The following is a 25,752-nucleotide window of genomic DNA, read 5'->3' as shown; positions in this document are numbered from 1 at the left end:
TATAAGGACTGTTCCTGACTTAAAGCTCCATCTTGTAACTGATCCATAAGGGACTCTTTGTTTCACAATTGAGTCTAGAACAGCCACTTTTTGAGGTGAATGAAAGAATAATATTGACACCTCTGCAGTAGTAATGGAAAACAATTTTACTTATTTTGATTTGTAGTTTGGACAAGAATTAAGTTCAGTTCATTGCATAACAATGCACATAATACACAAAATAACACACTTCTCCAACAGTCGTTTGGACCGCTGCACGTTAACTGCACACGACCTAAGTATCGTCATAACTTTGAGATGTTACTTTTTCTTTCTATTTGTAGACACCATCAGTGAGGGCATTTTAAATTCAAACTGCTAAGGAGGATGTATCAGTATCAGATGAATATAAAAATGTCCAAAATCTTTCAACATTTTATCCAGTACATAATAGATAATGGAATACCACAACTAAGAGAAATTGAAATACCACAACCAACAGAAATTTAGAAGATACATCAGAAGTTTCACATGTTATCACAGACGGAAAATCTGACTCCACTCCTGCATTAATTTCCTCATGGCATAAATGTAACGTACACTCCAGTAAATCATTTTGATACCCTGGGATGTACTCTTAAAGACTGTAGCATTGTACATGTGCTGTTTTACAACTGTGTCTAAAGCTGAAGTGAAATTCATTAGCCCTCTGAATATTCCAGAATTGTGAGATTCTTTTGTCCACGTAAGGCAAGTTTACGTTCACTGCAGAACGTAATACAGTCGGTTACTTTGGAGAGAACAAAGCGATTTTTCCTTAAGTTATCATTATAGCTTTGTACATTTTGTCTAAAAGCTGAGCCAATCTGTTGCCTAATTTCTGATTTCCCAAGGACTGTTAAATCTAAATAATCATTCTTATGTCAATAATGTAGGAAAAGAGAAATTGCTACTTACCATAGAGACGACACTCTAAATTGCAGACAGGTACAGTTAAAAGGCACGTACACAGAGCTTTCAGCCACAGCTTTCATCAGTAAAATAGAAACACATGCCATTCACACACACAGGCGAGCACATCTCATGCACACATTACTGCCACCTCCAGAATCCCGGGCCAGAATGCAACTAGCACATGGGATGCAAGCAGCAATCATTCTTACGTGCAATAGATTCCCCACACTTCTTAACTTTCTCTGTTAGATGACTCGGATATGACATGCCAGCTAACAAACAGCAAACACAGAAGACAAAATTGTTTATTTGTAGAAATGCAGATGCAAATCCAACTATTTCTGTTATACATATTTACATTAAAACACCTGCAAAATGTTTTACCTCAGCTTGTTTGTACTTGTTTCAATGTGAGTTGAGGCATGAGCCTACTAAGCTTCTTCATTTCCCTCTTCTCTTCCAAGCTTAAAGCTGAATCGAACTATAAAAAAATCCAGGCTGGAATAACAATAATATTAGAAAAAGATGGATTGCTACTCACCATATAGCGGCGATGTCGAGTTGCAGACAGGCACCAAAGAAATGCTACTAAATGCATAAGCTTTCAGCCAGAAGGCATTCTTCTGAAAGAGATAAAACACACACACACACACACACACACACTCCCTTTCATGAAAAAGCAGCCCACACCCATGTGACTACAGTCTCTGGCTGTTGAGGCTGGACTGTGAACAACTCTGCATGATAGGAAAAAGGGATAGGTGGGTGAAGGACAGTGACTGACTATCCCGTTACCTGTTCCCACTCCAGCCCTACACAACCTTATATTCAACAAGTCCATACACAGTCTTTTTACCTGTCTCCTTTTCTGCCCCACTCTCCCCCTCTGCCCTCCGTCTGACTGCACCCAGCTGCCCTATCCTCTCTCCACCTTGTCTCGGTGTGCTACCACAAGCAGTACTTTGTCTTCTGCTCCTACCCTGCTATTTCTCCCCCTCCCAGCATCCTCTTTACCTGCACTACCCAGATTGGTTTACCCATCATGCGCTGCTGCTTGCAGTGTGGCCTTGGCAGCCAGAGACTGTAGTCGTGTGTGTGTGTGTGTGTGTGTGTGTGTGTGTGTGTGTGTGTTTTATCTCTTTCAGAAGAAGGCCATCCAGTCAAAAGCTTACATATTTAGTAGTCTTTCTGTTGTGCCTGTCTCCAACTCAACATCTCCTCTAAACAGTGAGTAGCAATGTATCCTTTTCTAATATTGTCAATGTTTGAGCTTAAAGCGGAGAAATGTATTTCTAAAAGATACTGAACACTTTCACTCTTTGTTGTGAAAAGGAACTCCAAGAACAGAGGAATATGCATACAAACACTAAATAATGATAAATAAATAACTAAATGCGCTGTTGAGCGACTGTAAGAAAATTATTCCATTATAGTGAAGACACACATGGTAACTGCTTTGGTTATCAGTTGCAACCATTCAGTCTGGGTCAGCTCTTGTGTTTCCACAGAATCTGACTTGCATTTGAGCTGGTCCTTCAACCATTGCAAATGAGCATATTACTAGGGACATCCGTTCTTGCCCTGACTGCCAAAGGAACATCTGTGGGCTTACAGAGGTTGAAAAAGAGAAATTGAACCTCAGCAATGCCTGAGCTATGCTTTGGCACGTATGTCTGTTACCTGAAAGACTTTAATGTTTTTTGCATGGTAATAATAGTTTGGAAATGCAGATAACATGACCTAATATGAGAAAGAAACACTTAGGAGCATGTACCACCACTAACAGTAGTTATTTTCTTACATAATTTTATGTTTTTAGATTCATGTGTGTAATTAAGCTATTTACAAGTGTAAAGTCTAACACACTTTTGTATTTCCACAGCTTTGTGATTTTCCTATATTTACAAATGAAGGACAAATGGACGTCACCATTAGTAGTAACTACAAGGAATATGTTCTCTCAGAGGAAAAGGTCAACCTCTGTTTGGGTTTCCGAAAGTTGCTGTTTGGTTATGTTTTGGACCTGTTGAAAGATTTCATGGCCTTTGATGACAGAAATGAAGGCAATTCTTACTTTGTGGTCCCAGTGACCTACAGGAATGGTAAGATTTGTGTTGCCTTCTACTATACAGATATGCCTAAAAAGCTTATTGTATTGTTGTTAAAACACACACACACACACACATGAAATTTCTATGATTTTCTTGTCTTTTGTTAAGGTGTACCTTGACTTGTTCCCCATTTGTGAAGGTTCTCTGTTTTTATGGTATCTACAGAATGTTATGAGTAATCAAAGACACCATCGGAAGACATCTGTATTCTCACACACTCCTTTAAAACTTTCTAGGGGATGCTGTTTCATGACTGTATTTTGGATGGCTATGTTAAGGAAAAATTTAAATAGTACATCATAGTAAGTTTGATCTGTTTGAGGACACTGGTGTATCATTACGTTTAGTGTAAACTTTCTCTAAAGCACACAAGTGGGAAGCTATAATTGCAAAAACCACCCAAAACAAAAGATTAAAAATGAAACAATGGAATATCCAGGATGGAATGTAACAGTATAATGAAAAAGAAAGTTGCTACTCACCATATAATGGAGATGCTGATTCACAGATAGGCACAACAAAAAGACTGTCACAAATAAACCTTTCAGCCATTAAGGCCTTCATCAACAATAGACGTGTACACGTGATTATCTGTGACTCAGCATCTCTGGTATATGGTGAGTAGCAGCTGTCCTTTTCATAATATTGTTGAAAGAGTAAAAATATCTTTAGATGCAAGACGTCTGATCATATTTTTCATAAAAATAAGGACGCTGCTTGACAAAAAAAAATAAAGCACCCGGAAGTGGAGGAGGCAACGAAATGAAACTTCACTGATTGTGAGAGGGTTTGTGATGTTATCTCAGTGATTACAAAATCAAGTTACATTTACAAGGAACTTGGCAGTGTGATCGAACTTATCAGTATAATGTTGCACCCTCTCTGTGCTGGATGTGTGCACTGATTCTCTTGGGTTGGGTGTCATAAAGCCATTGTTTTCTCTCCTGAGACAATTGGGCCCTCAACTGTTGTAAGGGGTCTCAGTACCCTGGTGCCGGAGTGTAGTTGACATTTGAGATGGTCCCAAACCTTTTCCATAGGGGACAAGATCTCAGAATACCTCCTCAACGCCACGCAGTCAGCGCGTGCATTGTCCTGTCACATTGTGGCACCACAATACTTTCGCACGAGATCTCTGACACAATGGGGATGCGGGATGCCCGTGACGTGCCATTGTGCCGTCAGAGTTGCCTCGATAACCGCCGACTGTCACCCAAACATATCGTCGGTGACTCCCTGCTCCGTTATGCCGAGAGTAACTCCTCTGCACCTCTCCGAACATTGAAAGAATTGGACCTCTCCCCCCGGTCACCAACTTACTAGCTGACGATGGTCATCCGGGGGCGGTGCAGAACCGTAATTCATTGCCGAACACGGCGCGACAGCATTTGTTGGCTGTCCGTACCTCTCAGGCGAGGCACCTCTCGAAATGCAGCGCACTGTGTCGTGTTAACGGTAGCCTGGGCACGGGACAGTAATTCCGTAGTCTTGCTGCTGCTGGCCTCCAACCGATGGTGTGGGATGACACGGAATGCTACAGGAAGTCCATTACTTGTTCTCAGGCGGCAGATGTCGAATTGTGGTGTGCTTCGGTGCACGATACAGTGATCCTCACTTTAGGTGGTCGTACACAGTCAATCGGAACTTCGGTGGCGAGTGTGGCTGCCTTCACATTCCTGTGACATTTCAGGCCACTGTTACACCCAAATGTCCACAAATCTGGGTGTTCCACAATTTGACCAGCTGGCCAAACGGTAACCCACAATTGAGGCCCCCTTCAAATTTTCAGGTGCCAATAGTGCTGTCTCGCAAGAGTAAGAGTCATTTTCGTGTCCTTCACTGCGATCGCTCAACATCTGACACTGCTCACACGGGGCCAGCCGAAGTGGCCGTGCGGTTAAAGGCGCTGCAGTCTGGAACCGCAAGACCGCTACGGTCGCAGGTTCGAATCCTGCCTCGGGCATGGATGTTTGTGATGTCCTTAGGTTAGTTAGGTTTAACTAGTTCTAAGTTCTAGGGGACTAATGACCTCAGCAGTTGAGTCCCATAGTGCTCAGAGCCATTTGAACCATTTTTCTCACACGTTACTAGGTCCAGCGACAACCCTAATGGGCTCATGTGACCATTTTACCCATCACAGAGAACTGCAACTCAATCATTTACATTGTGCAATCACTTGTTTACCTGCTGACAACCAAATATGTCTTCCGGGTGCTTCACCCTTGTTACTCGTGACCTTGACACATACGGTAATTAAATGTTTAATGAATAAATTATTTTGTCCCCATAATACTTTGATCTTTGCATTTTCTTTCGCTCTTGCTTACAAATGTGTAATATCAGAATACAGCCACACTTTTATTTGGAGAGCATAGCAAAATTTGTGCCTGCTCTAGTCACATACTATTCATTAAGCTTATTGTGACTGTTCAGCGGAAGCAAGTAACATTCTTCAAGAAGTGACACATGAGTAATGCTTCACATCCCTCTCCCTGGCACTGAATGACACACAGGACTTACAGTCATGCTTCCAGCAACTATCTAAAATTAAAAGTGCTCTTAATAAACATTTGACAGTATTATGAAAAGGTACACTGCTACTCGCCACTCAACGGAGATGCTGAATCACTAACCCTTCTGGCCTCAACCTCCATTAGTCATTGTCCTTCACCCACCTATCCCCTTTCCTGTTCCCATTCTAGCACTATGCAGCCCTCTATTCCACCAATGCACCCACAGTCTTTCCACTTTTTTTCCATAGCCCCCACCCCTTCCACTCTCTGTCTAACATCCCAGCTGCACCTAGCTGTCGTGCCCTGTCTCCACATCATCCCTGTGTGCTCCTGCAAGCTGCACTTTACCGTCTCTATCCTGCCATCCCTTCCATTCCCCACCTCCCACCTCCCTGATTGCTTCTCCCATCGTGTGTTGCTGCTCCAGTCTGGCCTCGGCAGCCGGAGACTGTGGTTGTGGTTTGTGTCTGTCTGTGTGTGTGTGTGTGTGTGTGTGTGTGTGTGTTGTCGAATTCAATGAAGGCTTTTTTCGCTGAAAGCTAACTTGTTACAGTCCTTTTGTTGTGCCTATCTGCCACTCAGCATCTCCACTGTAAGATGAGTAGGAATCTATTCTTAAATAATATTGTCGTTATTCCATCCTAGATTACTATTGCTTAATAAACATTTTTTCTGTTGTGTATAGCTCTCTATCTCATTCTCTTACCACTTCAAAATATTAAAGCAAGTATTTGAAAACTAGAGGGCAAAGATGAAAATATTTTGGGAACTATTCCCGTAATGACTCAATGCTGAAACTAGGCAATTCCTTCAGTAAATAAGAAATATTTTTCTAAGTTTTTCTGGAATCTGGAATCGAAGGAAAGGTTTCTTTTAATCTGTTATCAAAATTTGTTTTACATTTCAAGTTGTGCTTTTACTTTTAAAGCAGGATCTGGTGATATTTACAAACCTTCATCCATAATTGAGCTTTTTAGCTTTATATGGGACAGAATAATGTGGACAAGATGATGAGTGAAAGAAATGTACCAATTTTTATAATTTTAATAAGTGACTGTTGGAAACTGTAGCAAGTGGTTGTAAGAGTGCAGTAGGAAAGCCTAAGAAAAATCTAATAACATTGGCTTGGGAACTTTGCTCATGTTACTAATTCCAGATAATTAAACAACTAATAGCTTGAAATTACCCTAGCTGGAACACCCCAGCTTATTCCTGGTCTATCTAGTAGAGACCACATCTCACCTGTTAAATTATGTAGAATCCACCTTCATCACCATGTTGTTGTTGTTGTGGTCTTCCGTCCTGAGACTGGTTTGATGCAGCTCTCCATGCTACCCTATCCTGTGTAAACTTCTTCATCTCCCAGTACTTACTGCAACCCACATCCTTCTGAATCTGCTTAGTGTATTCATCTCTTGGTCTCCCTCTACGATTTTTACCCTCCACGCTGCCCTCCAATGCTAAATTTGTGATCCCTTGATGCCTCAGAACATGTCCTACCAATCGGTCCCTTCTTCTTGTCAAGTTGTGCCACAAACTCCTCTTGTCCCGTCAATACCTCCTCATTAGTTATGTGATCTACCCATCTAATCTTCAGCATTCTTCTGTAGCACCACATTTCGAAAGCTTCTATTCTCTTCTTGTCCAAACTATTTATCGCCCATGTTTCACTTCCATACATGGCTACACTCCATACAACTACTTTCAGAAAAGACTTCCTGGCACTTAAATCTATACTCAACGTTAACAAATTTCTCATCTTCAGAAACGCTTTCCATGCCATTGCCAGTCTACATTTTATATCCTCTCTACTTCGACCATCATCAGTTATTTTGCACCCCAAATAGCAAAACTCCTTTACTACTTCAAGTGTCTCATATCCTAATCTAATTCCCTTAGTATCACCCGACTTAATTTGACTACATTCCATTATTCTCGTTTTGCTTTTGTTGATGTTCATCTTATATCCTCCTTTCAAGACACTGTCCATTCCGTTCAACTGCTCTTCCAAGTCCTTTGCTGTCTCTGACAGAATTACAATGTCATCGGTGAACCTCAAAGTTTTTATTTCTTCTCCATGGATTTTAATACCTACTCTGAATTTTTCTTTTGTTTCCTTTACTGCTTGCTCAGTATACAGATTGAATAATATCGGGGAGAGGCTACAACCCTGTCTCACTCCCTTCCCAACCACTGCTTCCCTTTCATGCCCCTTGGCTCTTATAACTGCCATCTGGTTTCTGTACAAATTGTAAATAGCCTTTCGCTCCCTGTATTTTACCCCTGACACCTTTAGAATTTGAAAGAGTATTCCAGTTGATATTGTCAAAAGCTTTCTCTAAGTCTACAAATGATAGAAACGTAGGTTTGCCTTTCCTTAATCTTTGTTCTAAGATAAGACGTAAGGTCAGTATTGCCTCACGTGTTCCAATATTTCTACGGAATCCAAACTGATCTTCCCCAAGGTCGGCTTCTACTGGTTTTTCCATTTGTCTGTAAAGAATTTGTGTTAGTATTTTGCAGCTGTGCCTTATTAAACTGATAGTTTGGTAATGTTCACATCTGTCAACACCTTCTTTCTTTGGGATTGGAATTATTATATTCTTCTTGAAGTCTGAGGGTATTTCGCCTGTCTCATACATCTTGCTCACCAGATGGTAGAGTTTTGTCAGGACTGGCTCTCCCAAGGCCATCAGTAGCTCTAATGGAATGTTGTCTACTCCCGGGGCCTTGTTTCGACTCAGGTCTTTCAGTGCTCTGTCAAACTCTTCACGCAGTATCGTATCTCCCATTTCATCTTCATCTACATCCTCTTCCGTTTCCATAATATTGTCGTTAAGTATATCACCCTTGTATAGACCCTCTATATACTCCTTCCACCGTTCTGCTTTCCCTTCTTTGCTTAGAACTGGGTTTCCATCTGAGCTTTTGATATTCATACAAGTGGTTCTCTTTTCTCTCTAGGTCGCTTTAATTTTCCTGTAGGCTGTATCTATCTTACCCCTAGTGAGATATGCCTCTACATCCTTACATTTGTCCTCTAGCCATCCCTGCTTAGCCGTTTTGCACTTCCTGTCGATCTCATTTTTGAGACGTTTGTATTCCTTTTTGCCTGCTTCATTTACTGCATTTTTATATTTTTTCCTTTCGTCAATTAAGTTCAATATTTCTTCTGTTACCCAAGGAGTTCTACTAGCCCTCGTCTTTTTACCTACTTGATCCTCTGCTGCCTTCACTACTTTATCCCTCAGAGCTACCCATTCTTCTTATACTGTATTTCTTTCCCCCATTCCTGTCAATTGTTCCCTTATGCTTTCGCTGAAATTCTGTACAACCTCTGGTTCTTTCAGTTTATCCAGGTCCCATCTCCTTAAATTCGCACCTTTTTGCAGTTTCTTCAGTTTTAATCTACAGTTCATAACCAATAGATTGTGGTCAGAGTCCACATCTGCCCCTGGATATGTCTTACAATTTAAAACCTGGTTCCTAAATCACCATAGCACTGTGGTAAACAACACTCCGTTGTCAGAAAGCCTGATGAGCACAGCAGGAAGTCAGACTTGCTGCGCCATATGTCTTTCGCCGCCTCTTGTCGCATTGCATCTTGTGTCCAAGAGAATGTGACACTGTTGTGATGAGCTTATGAGCGAGTCTGAAGACTGAGATGAGTGGCTCTATAGAGCAGTTCATGGCTGTAAAGTAAACTGATTTCTACAAACTGAGCAAAAGCGAGAACAATAATATTAACTCAGAATTTGCTTGCGATTTGATTAAGCTCCATTACATGGAATCGGGGATAATACCAGCCACAAGTGGCTGTTGAAGGAATGCGAGGGAGCTGTTTTAGTCAAGGCAAACATAGAGGGCGCAGATTAGTTGCAAACCCTCTGGGGTTTGAGTTCGCAAATACCAGTTTCACAGACTAGTTTTAAATATAAAAATCAGGCTCCATCCATTTTGAAATCAGGTTGTGGTACAACGTGTTTGTGGCTCCTTGCATGATTGAAAAAGTCACAAGGATAACAGAAAGAAGCCAGGTAAGAAAGTGAAAGAGCTGAAGAATTTCTGGCAGTCACCTCACAGGATGAAGAGCTTTTGATTTGTTTATCCATTTTGATGCAGTTAGTGTCCTTTGGGTAACAGGTATTCTTATCACAGGTGAACATGTTACACAAAAAGCATCACACAACACAGGAGAAAGAAAAATGGCTACATTTCATTTATGTCCAACAATAACATCTGTGTCCACATTACTCTTTCTGTTGTCCTTGTTTACAAGTACTGAAGTCTCCATAAAGGTTGAATATCATGTTTATATTTGTAACTGAAACATTTTCTGTGAGTGTGGTCATACACATACTCTGATCAGGTAGAACATTATGACCACCTTCGTAATAGCCGATATGTCCACCTTTAACACGGATGACAGTGGCAGCGCATTGTATCTTGGAAGGAATGAGGCCTCGGTAGGTCGCACACACAAGTCACTTAATTCCCATAAATCGTGGGGAGGGGAGCCACGAGCTCTGATGCCACATTGTCACATCAAGGTTGTATTCTATAGGGTTCAGATCTGGTGAATTGGGTGGCCATCACATCAGTTGGAACTCAGCATTGTGTTCCTCAAACCAGTCCATCACTCTATTGGCCTTATGACACGGCACATTATCTTGTTGAAATCTGCCACTGCCATCGGGAAACGTGATAGTCGCGAAGGTGTGTACACGGTCTGCGACCAGTGTACGATACTCTTGCTGTCGTAATGCCTTGCACAAAATCCACTGGACCCGTGGAGGTCCACATGACTGTTCCCCATAGCATAACGGAGCCACCACCAGCTTGTCTCTGCTTCCTGCAGTACAGTAGTCAAGGAGCAGTTCCCCTGGAAGACAACACATCCATGCCCTCCCATTGACATCATGAAGATCGTATCGAGATTAATCAGACAATGCAGTGCTCTGCCACTGTGCCAACATCCAGTGTCGGTGGTCAAGCGCCCATTTCAGTCATAGTTGCATATGACCGATATGTGATTTGTGCTGGGCATATCCTTTCCTGTTTCTACTCGAGACTGCTTTGAATATATTAAATGTGTGTACATACTGTCATTTCCACAGCAAGACTATTTCTCCCTGGCCATGGGAGTGTGAGTTTGGATATGTGTGTGTGTGTGTGTGTGTGTGTGTGTGTGTGTGTGAACTCTTACTACAAACAGAGCAAGGGCTTGAAAGCTAGTGTGAATATTGTTTTCTTTTGCTTGTTTCTATGCTCCACATGTCCGTCCACTGCAGGTGAGTGGTTACCTTTCCCTTATTTTACATACTGTTCCATCCAGGAATTTCCACTATTGTTTTTACATGTATGTACGTAGTACTTTCTATCATATTAATAATAATAATAATAATAATAATAATAATAATAGAATTGTAAAAATTTTCTGTCTGTCTGTTTAAACAGAGTAATCTCCAAAACTACCAAATTTTCATGGGGTTTTCACAGGTAACTTTAGCATAGGTTGGGGCAATGTTTAGGCTTTATTTTGTTAAAGTCATATCATGGAAAAAGTAATTTGAAGTTTCATCTAAAATCTTCTACTGAACTTAATAGTTTGGGTGTTTAATCATGACTGTGTAGTACACCAAAGAACCAGCAGATGGCACTGTTAATTGTTTTTAACTTAGTGACAGATGTATTTTTGAAAGTTTATGTCACAGACAGAATTAAGCAGGATAGTATTTATAAATACAAACTAACAGAGCATTTGGCCAGGATATGTGGATTTACTGATTTTGCTTCACGTTAAAAACTTAATTATGTTCCTTTACTCTTTCTATAGAAAAGTTTTATTTATATTCTTTGATAGGAAAAATAAATTTATTAAGTTTGCTTCATGATTGTAGAGCCTACTCATTTCATTTTGTTTTGTATATGAATAAAAATGTCTATAAAACTGTTCAGTTTTCTGAATACACCAGAACACGAAGATGATGAGGTGAGACTTGCTGCGGCTCGAGAACAGTGGCTTTAATTTGCTCACGAAAAGTCCTTCTGAAAGAAAGGCACACTGTAACTCTGACCTCAAGCTTCATGCATTATCTAACGTCACTGAACCCTTCACTCACAGGGGCTTACAGTTTGTTCTTTCGAACATAACAACGTGAAAGTGGAAATTTTGACAGCAAGAGGTTCAGGCGAATGAGTTTTTATATCCCGAATCCCACTTATTCATAACAGTTTACCATTTTGCTTTAAATGTGTACAATTCCTGTTTATCTTACTTTATGCCATGATCGTAAACAAAATCACAAGGCCAGCTGCTGCATGTTGTGGGCATGGACCTTAGTGTCAGTAGCATTTCGCATGGCCACCTGTACATGATTAAGCTGTGTAAATAAATTCCGCATGTAGGAAGCCTTTGACACAGCGGTAAATAAAAACCCAGGCAGTGCCATATTTCACAGCTAGTCATTGATAAAGCCTGTTCATAGTGTTTCCATATCTCATCAGGTACAGATATTTTGATGAAGTAATTAAACTTCACCGTCACATTGTATGCTGATATTTGTGAAATTATCATCTGATACTCTGAATTCTTTTGTTTCCATGTAATTCTCTCAGTCTTCGGCATCAGTGCCCAAAGCATGTGCTATTTCCTCTGAGGGGAGCAGCACCAGTCACAGCAACAACAAAACTAACAGTAACAATAATCGTACAATATTCATGTACAAAAATAATCATGACAAATGGTACACATTCATACATTAGACTACTGGCGGCCCTGTGGTGTCATTCAGTTGTCAGGTCTTATAACTGCTCACCAACACTAAGCAAGCTTACTATTCATTAATTTCTGCACAAATGAGACCCAGCTGAGGCATTTTCATTACACAGTGGAGAAGTTATTGAGGAATTGCAGTATGATGGTGATTGTAAAGTCAGCAGGAAGTATATGGTGTAGTGTGCAATGAAGGGACTAGCGTGTAATTATTTTCCATTTTGATAAGTTTACTTGCTCCAGTGACATGCAAATATAAAAGAACTGTACATTATGTACAACCAACTGAGGTGATGCATTTGTAAAAACACAAGGCTGAATTTTATTATTTATTTATTTATACATCCATCCAGCAATCATCTCGCAGTGATATAGGAGTTATGTCTATCATGAAAAGGATGGATTGCTACTCACCACATTTTGGAGACGCTGAGTCGCAGATAGGCACAACGAAAAGACTGTTGAACAAGTAAACCTTTAGCCAAAAAGGCCTTCATCCAAATTAGACAGCATACACAAATTCATTTATTCATGTAAACACAACCCGCACACACATGACTATTGTCTCTGGCTGCCGAAACTCACTTCAGGAGCTAGAGACAGTGGTTTTGTGTGTGTGTGTGTGTGTGTGTGTGTGTGTGTGTGTGTGTGTGTGTGTGTTTTGTGTAATTTGGATGAAGGCCTTTTTGACTGGAAGCTCACTTGTGTGACAGTCTTTTTGTTGTGCCTATCTGTGACTCAGTATCTTCACTAGGTGTTAAGTAACAATCTATCCTTTCATAGTACTAATACAAGGTTTGTCATAATAATAATAATAATGTGCAAATAAATTGCTCAAAATATACATACACTATGTGATCAAAAGTATCCGAACACCTGGCTGAAAATGACTTAAAAGTTCGTGGCACCCTCCATTGGTAATGCTGGAATTCAGTATGGTGTTGGCCCACCCCTAGCCTTGATGACAGCTTCTACTCTCACAGGCATACATTCAGTCAGGTTCTGGAATGTGTCTTGGGGAATGGCAGCCCATTCTTCACGGAGTGCTGCACTGAGAAGAGGTATCGCTGTCGGTCGGTGAGGCCTGGTGCAAAATCAGTGTTCCAAAACATGCCAAAAATGTTCTATATGTTTCAGGTCAGGACTCTGTGCAGGCCAGTCCATTACAGCGATGTTATTGTCATGTAACCACTCCGCCACAGGCCGTGCATTATGAACAGATGCTCGATCATGTTGAAAGAAGCAATCGCCATCCCCGAATTGCTCTTCAACAGTGGGAAGCAAGAAGGTGCTTAAAACGTCAATGTAGGCCTGTGCTGTGATAGCACCATGCAAAACAACATGGGGTGCAAGCCCCCTCCATGAAAAACACAACCACACCATAAGACCACCGCCTCCGAATTTTACTGTTGGCACTACACATGCTGGCAGATGATGTTCACTGGGCATTCACCATACCCACACCCTGCCATCAGATTGCCACATTGTATCTGTGAATCGTCACTCCACACATTTTTCCACTGTTCAATTGTCCAATGTTTATGCTCCTTACACCAAGTGAGGCATCGTTTGGCATTTATCAGCATGAAGTGTGGCTTATGACCAGCCGCTCGACCATGAAATCAAAGTTTCCTCACCCCCCTCCGCCTAACCGTCATAGTACATGCTGTGGATCCTCATGAAGTTTGGAATTCCTGTGTGATGGTCTGGATAGACGTCTGCCTATTACACAATACGACCCTCTTCAACTGTCGGCGGTCTCTGCCAGTCAACAGACGAGGTTGGCATGTACACTTTTGTGCTGTTCATGTCCCTTCACATTTCCACTTCACTATCACATTGGAAACAGTGGACCTGGGGATGTTTAGGAGTGTGGAAATCTCGCGTAGAGACGTATGACACAAGTGACACCTGACCATATTCGAAGTTCATGAGTTCTGCGACACGTCCCATTCTGCTCTCTCACAATGTCTAATGACTACTGAGGTCACATGTCTAATGACTACTGAGGTCGCTGATATGGAGAGTACCTGGCAGTAGGTAGCAGCACAATGCACCTAATACGAAAAACGTATGTTTTTGGGGGTCTCCGGATACTTTTGATCGCATAGTGTGCGTACACACAGAATACACAAGTATGGAATATATAAGTATGCTCTTATGAGGATAGGACAGGTGGTTGGCCATAGATTTGATGAAGCTAGCTCCCTGGCATTTGCTTGAAATGATTCAGGAAAACCTAAGTGAGGGTGACCAGACAGATGAAAGCCATCCTCCCGGATATGAGATCTTAACAACAGCTCTACCTTGTTCAGGTGGTCCCAGTTGTACAATGTTCTTTGATATACACACAGTTTGTTCCAGATTTGGGACAATGGAGGTTCATTCTCTGTCCAGACATCCTGATTTTAGTTTTCTGTGGTTTTCTTAAACCACTTCAGGCAAATTTCAAGATGGTTCCTACAACAATACCACGTCAACCTCCTGTCTTGTCCCCTCTTCATTAAACACACGTATGTTCATACATCTGTATGTATGACTGAAATTTTCCTTGTATTAAGCTGATGTGTCGTATATAATTGTAAAATGATCCTTTGAAAAATAAATTACTGATGTTTATGTATCATGCACTTCAGTAGCTTGCATTAAGGCTACTCTGTCTTAAAATTAAGGTGTAATCTTAAGTTTATTTTTCTGCTTTCTCAGATCAAATAGCATATGATATAGACTGGAATGTGATGGAAACTTACAAGAAGATTGAGCCTATCACTCGCAGATCTCTCGAGCAGCGATCTGTCCCTATTGAAGACTATAGTATTTATCACCATGCTGTTGTTGCACCGTGGTATCGTGGGCTGCCACCAACACCGGTAATACTTCCGTGACAATCTGATACATAAAATTTACTTTCAATTGAGACTGCAGAATGACATATGATGTTACATGCTATTTCACAAGATTATCTCTAGTTAGTTGTCTTGTTGTACACTAGTATTCACACTTATTAATAAAGTAAATAAATGTCTGAAAGGAATCTGTATTTATTGTGGATATTTTGTACATGAAGTCATCTAGATTGCTTATTATATTTCTTTCTTTATAACTGAATTTTGGCTATTGCCATCACTAGATCGTAACTTAGAAGTTGTGAAACAATGTTGAGTGTCTCTATCAACAAAACCTATGCTTATTACTTGGGCCTAGATCTTTTGATACCTAGCTCTGAACACTGTGTTAGAAGTTACATGTTTTGACTTGCTGATGGCAGTAACTAAAGCACCATTATATGGCAGTAACCAAAACACCATTATAAATAAAAGAGATACATTAAGTGATCTAGATAGCTTTATTCACCAGGTATTCACACTCTTTGTGGCCTGCCGAAGAGCCGGTCGGCATTCATCGTAAGATTAGCAGCTCGGAAGATCAGTGCTTATTTGCTGCTTTTTGATAGTTAACATTCAGCTGTGAATCCCCTGTTATATTGCTCTGCATTGAAGGTGGTGCAACCGTCACACAAACTGATGGTGTAGCTTTATATACAACAAAAAAGGTATCATTCTTTCTGTGAGAAGTTGATTGTTGGAATGATGAGTAGTTGTAAATGTCATATTACTGCACTGATTGGACTCTAACAGCTAAGTGATTGATCGTTGTGAAGTGCATGACATTTATGCTAATCTGAAGACTTTGCTAGTATTGAATTTTACTGTTTTCATCTTTTTGAATTTTTAAAGGTCTCTAAACATACACAGCTTTAACAGACGATAGACACCGGCCGCTGCGGTTGCAGATTCGAATCCTGCCTCGGGCATGGATGTGTGTGCTGTCCTTAGGTTAGTTAGGTTTAAGTAGTTATAAGTTCTAGGGGACTGATGAACTCGGACATTAAGTCCCATAGTGCTCAGAGCCATTTGAAGGAACGGGGTGATGCTATGGTCAGTCGGCAAATAAATTTGGGTGAAAAGCTTCAAGTTGTAGTTGTAGTTTGCCATTTACAGTTTTCAAAAATTAAGTTATAGGACATTGACATCAATAGGTGTGGGAGCACGGTCCCCTAGTGATGCAAAAGAGGATAGCTATTCATGTATGTAGTTTCAGAATGACGCATATCTTTTGGAAGGAATTGTGACATAAATTTTATGCTAATAAAGAAGCAAACAAATAGTAACAAGAACTGAATGCACCACTAAAGTCCCTGGCAATAATTTTACACAAATCCTTGGCAGCGTTCGGAAATTTGGAACACACAATAGCGAATAGTTCAGTATAGGTGTATTGTCCTTGTCAACCGAGTTGAGTTGATGAAACCACAACGAAGTCAATATCTGTCCTACTGTAAACAGCTTGCAGTGTCTACTAACTTACTATAATGCTATTTAATGTTAAATGTTAGTATTTTCCAAATGAGAGAAGCAGCAGAAACAGAAAATTGCTTTAGGTAAAATTTATGTAAATAGCCTTCTGGAATTACATTCTTGGAGGGGGAGGGAAGGGTATAATGGAAAAAAAGAAAGAAAGGAGGATTGGTATGCAGTTACTTTTTGCATGTTACTTTACATTGGGATATGAATGTCCTCGAAAACTATTTAATCAATTTTACCTGAAGCAATTTTCTGTTTCTACCTGTTCTTTCAGATCGGAGGATGGTTGTGTGAACAACCAAAATTAGTTACCAAATTTAGTGTTGTACATTGTTTGCAATCTGGACAATTAAAAGATTTTGTATAGAAAATTTGTAAAAATTATTGAAAATGTATATGAGCTGTACACTGAGGTGACAAAAGTCATGGTATAGTGATACGTACATATACAGATGACGGTAGTATCGCATATGCGAGGTATAAAAGGGCATTGCATCGATGGCATTTTCATTTATGCTTAAGTGATTCACGTGAAACAGTTTCCGAAGTGATTGTGGTCCCAGGATAGGAATTAACATACTTTGAATGCGAAATGGTGGTTGGAGATAGATCCGTGGGACATTCCATTTCAGAAACTGTTAGGGAATTAAATATTCAGTGATCCACAGTGTCAAGAGTGTGCCGAGAGTACCAAATTTCAAGCGTTACCGCTCATCACAGACAACGCAGTGGCTGACGGCCTTCACTTAGTGACCGAGAACTGTGTCATTTGTGTAGAGTTGTCAGAGCTAACACTGCATGAAATAACCGAAGTAATCAATGTGGGATGTACAACGAACGTATCCGTCAGGACAGTGTGGTGAAATTTGGTGATAATGGACTATGGCAGCAGACGACCGATGCGAGTGCCTTTGCTAACAGCATGACATCGCCTGCAGCTCCTCTCTGGGATGACCGTATTGGTTGAACCCTAGATGACTGGAAAACCGTGGCCTGGTCGGATCAGACCCAGCTTCAGTTGATAAGAGCTGGTAGTAGGGTTAGAGTGTGGTGCAGACCCTATGAAGCCATGGACACAAGTTGTCAACAAGACACTGTGCAAGCTGGTGGTGGCTCCGTAATGGTGTGGGCTGTGTTTATATGGAATGGTCTGGGTCCTCTCATTCAACTAAATTGTTCGTTGACGGGAAATGGTTATGTTCAGCTACTTAGAGACCATTTGCAGCCATTTATGGACTTCGTGATGAAATTTTTATGGATAACAGCGTGCCAAGTCACTGGGCCACAATGGTTCGCAATTGGTTTGAAGAACATTCTGGCTAATTTGAGTGAATGATTTGGCCACCCAGCTTGTGCGACATGAATCCAGTCAAACATTTTGGCACACAATTGATAGGTCAGTTTGTGCACAAAATTCTGCACTGGCAACATTCTTAATTGTGGATGGCTAAAGTGGTAACATGGCTCAATATTTCTGCAGGGGACTTCCAACGACTTGTTGAGTCGTTGCCATGTCGAGTTCCTGCACTGTGCCGGGCAGGAGGTGGTCTGATATGATATTAGGAGGTATCCCATGACTTTTGTCACCTCAGTGTACAAATATTGCCTTAAACAGTCCTAGGTGGAATTTTTACATGTAATACCTCATTTAATATGTCTGCACTATGCTTCTTTGTATAGTCACTTCTCATAGATCTTTAAAGAACGCGGAACTACCATTGTTTCATCAATAATTCTTGAATGGGAGAAACTTGTCCATAGCTAGCTTCATTGTGCTTGACTACCAGTGTAACTTATTTGATGACTAATCTGGCACCAGATGGCAACTGTAGTTGTACATTCATTTTCCTTGTCACAGTAAATATTTCCTGCCTCAGTCAGTAACTGTGTGGACAGCATGGAGAACGGTCGACTTGATCTGCATTGGGAAACATTGTTTCGGAAATGAGATATGGTTACCAATTGAGTTTGCAGTATTAGATTGTAGCAGTTACAGGGTATGATTTGTATGAGGAAGTATCTACACATTGACTCCCTTGTGCAGTCTTTTACTTATATATCAAAGCAGAGAAGCTTTTATGTTTCGATATTTTCATATAATGGTTTTATTTATGCACATTTTTTTTCTATTTTGCAGTTGTATATTGTAACAAAAGTGTGTGAGGACATGTCACCTCAGACACCATTTCCCTCTCCAGATGTCTCATCCTATGAAGATTATTTTGTTTCCAAATACAATTTGACAATTGTACAGAAAGAACAACCGCTCCTTGAAGTGAAGTCAATCCCCAAGACCTTGAACTGGCTGAGGCCACGGTAAGTATAACTGTTTCACAAATTATAAGAAATGTGCATGGAGAGTGGGTGCCTTCATATAAAAAACTTGGAACTTCTATTTTGTCTCCCTCCCTATTCCCCCTCCCCCCTTTCTTTTTCTTTCTTTTAACTTATTTATATCATTTTAGAAATTGAATTCTTCATGCTTGCCTTATGCCCTTGCTTGTTATGACTCAAAGTAGGGGGATCGTATGGCCCCAGATGGCTCTTGCATGCAGTTCAGTGAATATTGCAACCACACAACATTTTGCTTTGCTGTTTTTCTCTTTGTGTGTTGTCCTTCTTTTGTGATAGGTGAGGGGTAGTTTTAAAAGTTTGAGACTGACCTCGAAAAATTAAACTATGATCACAAAACTTTAACATGGCACATTTTTCTCAACAATGGATCATTTCTTCTATTGAAAACCAATTTATTTGGCAAGATTTGCGACAGTTTGTCACTTACAACCGTAAACTGTTAGCACTGCGTAGTGGCAGTCAGCAGCTTGTGTTCTTGTGCTGAATGTTGCCATCTCTTGGTCTCAGTGGCCGAGATTCAATTCCTGGCTGGGTGAAGGATTTTCTTTGCTCTGGACTGTGTGTGTTTGTTTTGGTGGGGGAGGGGAGTGAGTCCTCCCCATGATCGACACGCAAGCCACTGAAGTGGTGTCAAATAAAAACATTTGTACACACCAGCTGGTCAGAACTGCCATACACACATTTCACTTCGCTACACCGTGACAGACCAAAAAAACAGTCTGCTTCACTTTGATAGATGGTGGTCAGTTCTTCACCTTGGATTGGTGCATAAGGTCTTTAGAAGGTCTTAGTGTTTTTCCACCAGTTTAATAAACACAACAGCTATACATAACATAGACTTTAGTCATCAGTGGTATATTCTCCTTCACTGTTTAAACATTCCACCAATGTTGGAGTATCTTTTCAATTCCATGGCTGTAGAAATCGTGTAGTTCTTAAGCAAAGAACTTGTCAAATCATGTTCAGAGCGCATTTTCATCTGGAAAGAAAGTTCCATGAAGGTTGTTCATTAGAGAGTGGAAAAGGTGAAAACCTTGTCACTCCTGTACTGTGTTGTTGCTGCTGCTGCTGCTGCTGCTGCCCCCCCCCCCCCCCCCCCCCACAGTCTAGCAGCATGCAGGCAGACATTACCTTGAAGTAGCCTCACTGGCCGGAAGCAATTCATAGTACACTACACTGTCACTGTTCCACCAGGGACATAACATTATCTTCAGTGGATGCGTGCAGGCCTTTGCATGGGAAGTTGCTGCTTTGTTTGGACTCAACCATTCCTTTCTTCTCCTTAAATTAGCATAAGGACACAAATTCTTATCACAAGCAGCGATACAGGGTAGGAATGGTCAGGTTTTGCATATATAGCCAACCACTGAGTTTTGTAATTTTGGCTTAGAGCATGTGATACCCATACACCCGATTTTGAACCATCCCCATTGCATGCAGATGATGGTAGAATGATCACACTTCATTATGTTTGCAAATTCTCGAGTACACTGATGTGGACCATTGAGGATTAATGCAGTAAAACGATCTTCATCAAACCCCGAAGGCCTTTCTGAAAGTAGTGTGTCACTAATGTAAAAACAACCCTCCCTAAAATGAAAAATCCATTTTCTTGCCGTGCTCTGTTAAGTAGCATTATTGCCGCACATGGCACTGGTATTTCCACCCCTTTGTCCACAGCTCGTGGTCGTGCGGTAGTGTTCTGGCCTCCCACGCCCGGGTTCCCGGGTTCGATTCCCGGCGGGGTCAGGGATTTTCTCTGCCTCGTGATGACTGGGTGTTGTGTGCTGTCCTTAGGTTAGTTAGGTTTAAGTAGTTCTAAGTTCTAGGGGACTGATGACCATAGATGTTAAGTCCCATAGTTCTCAGGGCCATTTCCACCCTGCTTCACAGCTGTCACCCTTCTATCGAATTAAGACAGAAGAGTATGTCAGAAATGTTCCAACTTCTCCAACTGGCACTCCATTTACTAGTGTCTACAGCTCCACTCACTACCTCCAAATGACAGAATGACAATATGTAAACTCAAACAGCAGTGGGGAACTACAAATGACAATCTATAAATAATTAAACCCACAGCAACTGGCATACCAAAATGCAAAACAAAAATGCTACAAACTTATGCACATATCTAATATTTCCACCACTTGCTGCACTCCTTTGTCTTGGAATGATAGTGGTGCATGTACCACTCATCTATGGTACTTCAGTGGCTAAAGAACTCGTCTGGATTAGTCTGACATCTGAAATAGATGGGAATTTCACCAGAAACAGGTGCAGTATCCTCAGGTCGATGAGTAACATAGCAGATCTGTGGCAGTATTGCTGGCCAGTTGATGTGGCTAGTATTGCTGAAACACTCCTAGCTTAGAGAGGGTTAGGAACTGTTAGAGAGCAACCTGTACTTTTAGTTCTGAAAGCTAGGTACTGCATCACTTTCACATTTCTGTATGTCTGTCAGCAGTTCTACGCATTCCACCACGCAAATGTAGTAGTGGCCCACATTTATGTCTTGAATTTGTTAATTGACTTTCTTCTTTGCTATATAAAAATGTTGTAGACAAGATAGTATCGGGAAATTGTTGAGGGCTACTGTCATTGTTGATAACATTGATAATAAACCAGTAGCCAAGTATAGTATAACAATTTTCGTAACACTTTGAGGTCCAGCCCCTTAGAAAAATATCTAGCCCAGAAAACTAGCAATTTATGCCATTATTTAAGATGTTACTGGCACGTCTTTGAGATATTTTAAAGGACAATATACACTAAAAAAGACTAAAGAAATAACAGAAAGTGTGTGAGCTTCTGAGGAAAACTGTGCAAGATAAGTTCTTAAGTAATTTCGTGTGTAATATGGCTTTTCTGTGAAAAAGCCTGAAACACTGGCATGCAGAGAAGTATGTTGCAATTGTAGCAGTGCCAGCTTGTCTTGCTTGCTTTGACAATAGACTGTTTCATCTTCTCCAAACAAATCTTGCAAACTGATGTTGGATGCTGCTTCGTTTCAGTTGCTGGAATGTCAGGGAAATGTCATCATGTGAGCCAATTGCTGATATTGCCCCTAGGAACAATTCCTTTTGTTGAGCCAGTGTTGCTGTGTGCTGCAAGAGCCCTTCAACAAATTATTCAGACTATTCCTACTTTTATATTTCTCCCTCCAATCCAGAATTATTCAGTTCTTTCTTTAGAGTTTCCAAAATTTCTTACTCAACAAATGTGACATATTTGTAGCCGAATTACAAAAAAACATCAAAAACTAATGCACTCTCACATGAATTTTCTGCCCTCACAGGCAAATAATGGCGTTGTTAGTCATAACAGTAGCTTGTATGTTTGCTATTGCTTCTGTCAGAGTAATTTTATAAACAGGCAACAGTGGGTAGAACTGTCAAAGACATCCATACATTGTTGCTCATATGAAACCAGTTAAGTTTTCAAGTGATAGGTGGCTCGCATATTGTGAAACATTGTAGCCCAGGTAGTTTTTTGAATGCAGTTTGTGTCCCAATTTGCACCCTGGTTAGCTGGTATCACAGTCAAGGATATAGAACAACACTCTTCAATTATATAATGGATTGTTTGATCAGAAGTTATATTACTACATTAAGAAAGTGGGTGTTTGTATGTGGGAGGCAGGAGGTTGCATTCTTATCGAAGATTCTGACAGAGTTTATTTTGCATCAGTTTTCTTTTCTTGTTAATGTGTGCCTTGGTGTCTAAATTGGCTTCAACATTGGCTTACTGATTAATTTTTCTGTGGCCAAAAGTACTCTATTCTTGTATTTGATGGAGGCTGTAGAAACATAAATGTACGGATATTGATACTTCCATAGATATGTTTTAGTGTGAAATTTCCAGTATCCTTAGTCTGTTCCAGCAAATCTTCAATCTCACTAGTATTCTCCCTTCATTTTTGTGTATTCCCTAATTCTGTGCCACAACGAGTACATTACTTGTGACACAGAACTTTATCCGTAGAATGTTAAGGTGATTTTGAGTCTTGGATTTCACTTATCTCTAAGTTATCTGCCTAGGAAATTGATGCAAAAGGCCACACACACCTTGACTATGTAGGATTACCACACTGTCAGTTGTATGTCTTCTTCTCCTCCTCCTCCTCCTCCTCCTCCTCCTCCTCCTCCCCCCCCCCCCCCCCCCATTGGCACTACACCCCAGGATGGGACGTGGCCTCCTCAATAATTTACCGCCATCCTCTCTGGAATTCATTGTAGACCTCCAGGTACGGCAACTAACTTGGGGCGCATCTTCTTCAACTCCATCTCAACCCTGGTCATCCTCTTGCCTCCAGGTCCACTGCAGCAGGCTTTCCTTGCAGGGTCTGTCTCATCGAGTTGTATTACATGTCCAGCCCTTCTCAACGTACGCAACTTTATGAACTTGACCTCCTTATAGCAGTCGTGAAGCTCATCATTCCTTTGCCTTCTCCAACTCCGATTTTCATGTACAGGTCCAAAGATTGCTCTTTCCTCCATTAATTTTCAATTACATCTCCTCTGCACTCATATCTCCTCTGCACTCCAGTTTTAGAGGTGAGAATGCACTTTGTAGATCTCTAAGTGTTATACTCGTTAGGTCCAACACATCTGCATATTCCACCTGTAAAATATCTCTTACTTATTTACAGTAATTTTGGTTGTGTGCCTGGATTTTTCTTTCATTATTAGGCTTATTACTATTCCCTAAGTCAACGGTGCAGAATGGAAGATACAGAGTTGGAGCAGCATAGGGTTCAACATAGATTTCAGAGAAAGATTTAGGGTTCAACATAGATTTCAGAGAAAGATTCAACAGTTCACATTTCAAATCCCTTTCATAAACCAAATCACCAAAATGTATTAAGCACATATGAACATTAGTATCAGAAAACTTACATGCACTTTTATAAGAATTTATCCATTTTTGTTTAGACTAATTGTTATGAGGAAGTACAGAAAACTTCATTGCTAACTTTTTTTCATTGTCTGCTGTGAGTGGTACAACTCCTAATTGCACAGCAAACCATTACTTTTCACTGAAACCAATTCGAAACACATTCTCAGACTCTTTCAATCCACTGATAACTGTAGCATACTCTGCATTTAATTGTTCATCAAATGTATGAACTCACACTCATGTAAACATTTCAATGACGATGACTGGCTGCAAACCCGAAATCTTTTTGAACAGTTGATCCGCCGGGAAAATTTCAAATTTGTGACATAACAGGTTCCATCTTTGACAGGCAGGCTACTGTACAGTGGGAGGGTCAACTGTGCCGTAAACATCACAGCCAGCTACTCCGTGCACACCCCGTGACCCCTGCAGTGTTTTCTAGTAACCATGCTATCAACTGTACATAGCGCTGACAGTAAATTTTACATGACTTAAGTTCTCCAGTGACTGATTGTATAAGTATTACTCTGTTAAGACAACCATGACTGACTGACATGGAACTTCACAAGATGAATGCTGGGCACCAGCTGACTGTGGCCTAGTGTACAGTACCTGTTTAAAGATGTGCCTAATACTGTTTCTACAAAATCATGAAATACATAGTTATAACAGTTTAAATAATATCATAAAATATGTGAAAAGTGGAGGACATGTATGCCTATTGGGCAGTGAAGTTATTTCAATTAACAGTTGGTTATGAATTCTTAAATTAGTAGAAATGAAAAGTTTTATTTCATGTGACAGAAGTTTGTTTGTGCTCTGGTATTCCAGGATTTAGAAAACCCCTCTGAGAATTTTCTGGAAACTGAAAATTTTGAATTGAAATGTTATTCTGGGAAAATAGTATATTTTTGTATAACAAAAATCAGGAATAAAATATGATGACACTGGATTTTTGAAAGAATTGCAGTCCAAGATTCAAACAAGCTGGAAAATAATGTTGAACAAAGTCAGCAAAATGGAAAGGATAGATTACTTCTGACCACATAGAGGAGGCCATGAATCACAGGCAAGCACAGTGAAAAGGATGGCTAAAATATTTAGACTTCCGGACAGAGTTCTTCTTATGACGTAGAAAGCGCACGTGTGCCCACACACACACACACACACACACACACACACACACACACACACACACACACACTACTCAAGCATACATACCTATTCTCTCTGGGCTCCGGTATTATAACAAGTGCAGCCATTCCATTTTGCTGCTTTCGATCTATTACCCTCTTAACAATTACCTTACATGAGAACTGTTGTCTGCAGGTCTTCCCCAGAATCTCAGCAACATTTGAGTAAACGGAAGCGCCTCGAACAGCAGAAAGATTTTGAAGAGCACCTTGTGCCAGAGCTGTGTGGTTCTCATAGTTTTCCAGGAGGACTCTGGCTAAAGGCTATCTACTTGCCCACAGTCCTGCATCGTGTGACGCAGATGCTGCATGCAGAGGAGTTTAGGAGCACAGTCGCTAGAGAGACTGGGCTGGGCCCAGTCGACCACCCACAAGGCAAGTGAAATCTAGAGTGCTTTATTTTGTGTGTGTGTGTGTGTGTGTGTGTGTGTGTGTGTGTGTGTGTGTGTGAGAGAGAGAGAGAGAGAGAGAGAGAGAGACTTGCTTAAAATGGAATTGCCTGGGACTAATATAATTGTTCAAATTGGACAGGTTTCCAGATTACACAAAACTCACTGGGCTACGTAAAATTTGTCAGGTATTGTGCACAAAAGTACAGTAAAAATTTTTAAT

General features: G+C 40.7%; 1 protein-coding gene across 2 annotated transcripts in view; it reads left to right on the top strand.

The window, feature by feature from the left end:
- LOC124550987 (endoribonuclease Dicer-like) overlaps positions 1-25,752 on the top strand; it is a 315,900-nt gene that overhangs the window by 223,015 nt on the left and 67,133 nt on the right. For both annotated transcript variants that reach the window (XM_047125814.1, XM_047125813.1), the window contains 4 exons: positions 2,816-3,035; positions 15,039-15,202; positions 18,834-19,012; positions 25,277-25,515. In XM_047125814.1, coding sequence (XP_046981770.1) covers positions 2,816-3,035; positions 15,039-15,202; positions 18,834-19,012; positions 25,277-25,515 — 802 coding nt within the window. The remainder of the gene's footprint in view (positions 1-2,815; positions 3,036-15,038; positions 15,203-18,833; positions 19,013-25,276; positions 25,516-25,752) is intronic.

The sequence above is a fragment of the Schistocerca americana genome, chromosome 9 (assembly GCF_021461395.2).
Source record: "Schistocerca americana isolate TAMUIC-IGC-003095 chromosome 9, iqSchAmer2.1, whole genome shotgun sequence".
Lineage (NCBI taxonomy): Eukaryota > Metazoa > Arthropoda > Insecta > Orthoptera > Acrididae > Schistocerca > Schistocerca americana.
This window is presented reverse-complemented; position numbering and strand designations above follow the sequence as displayed.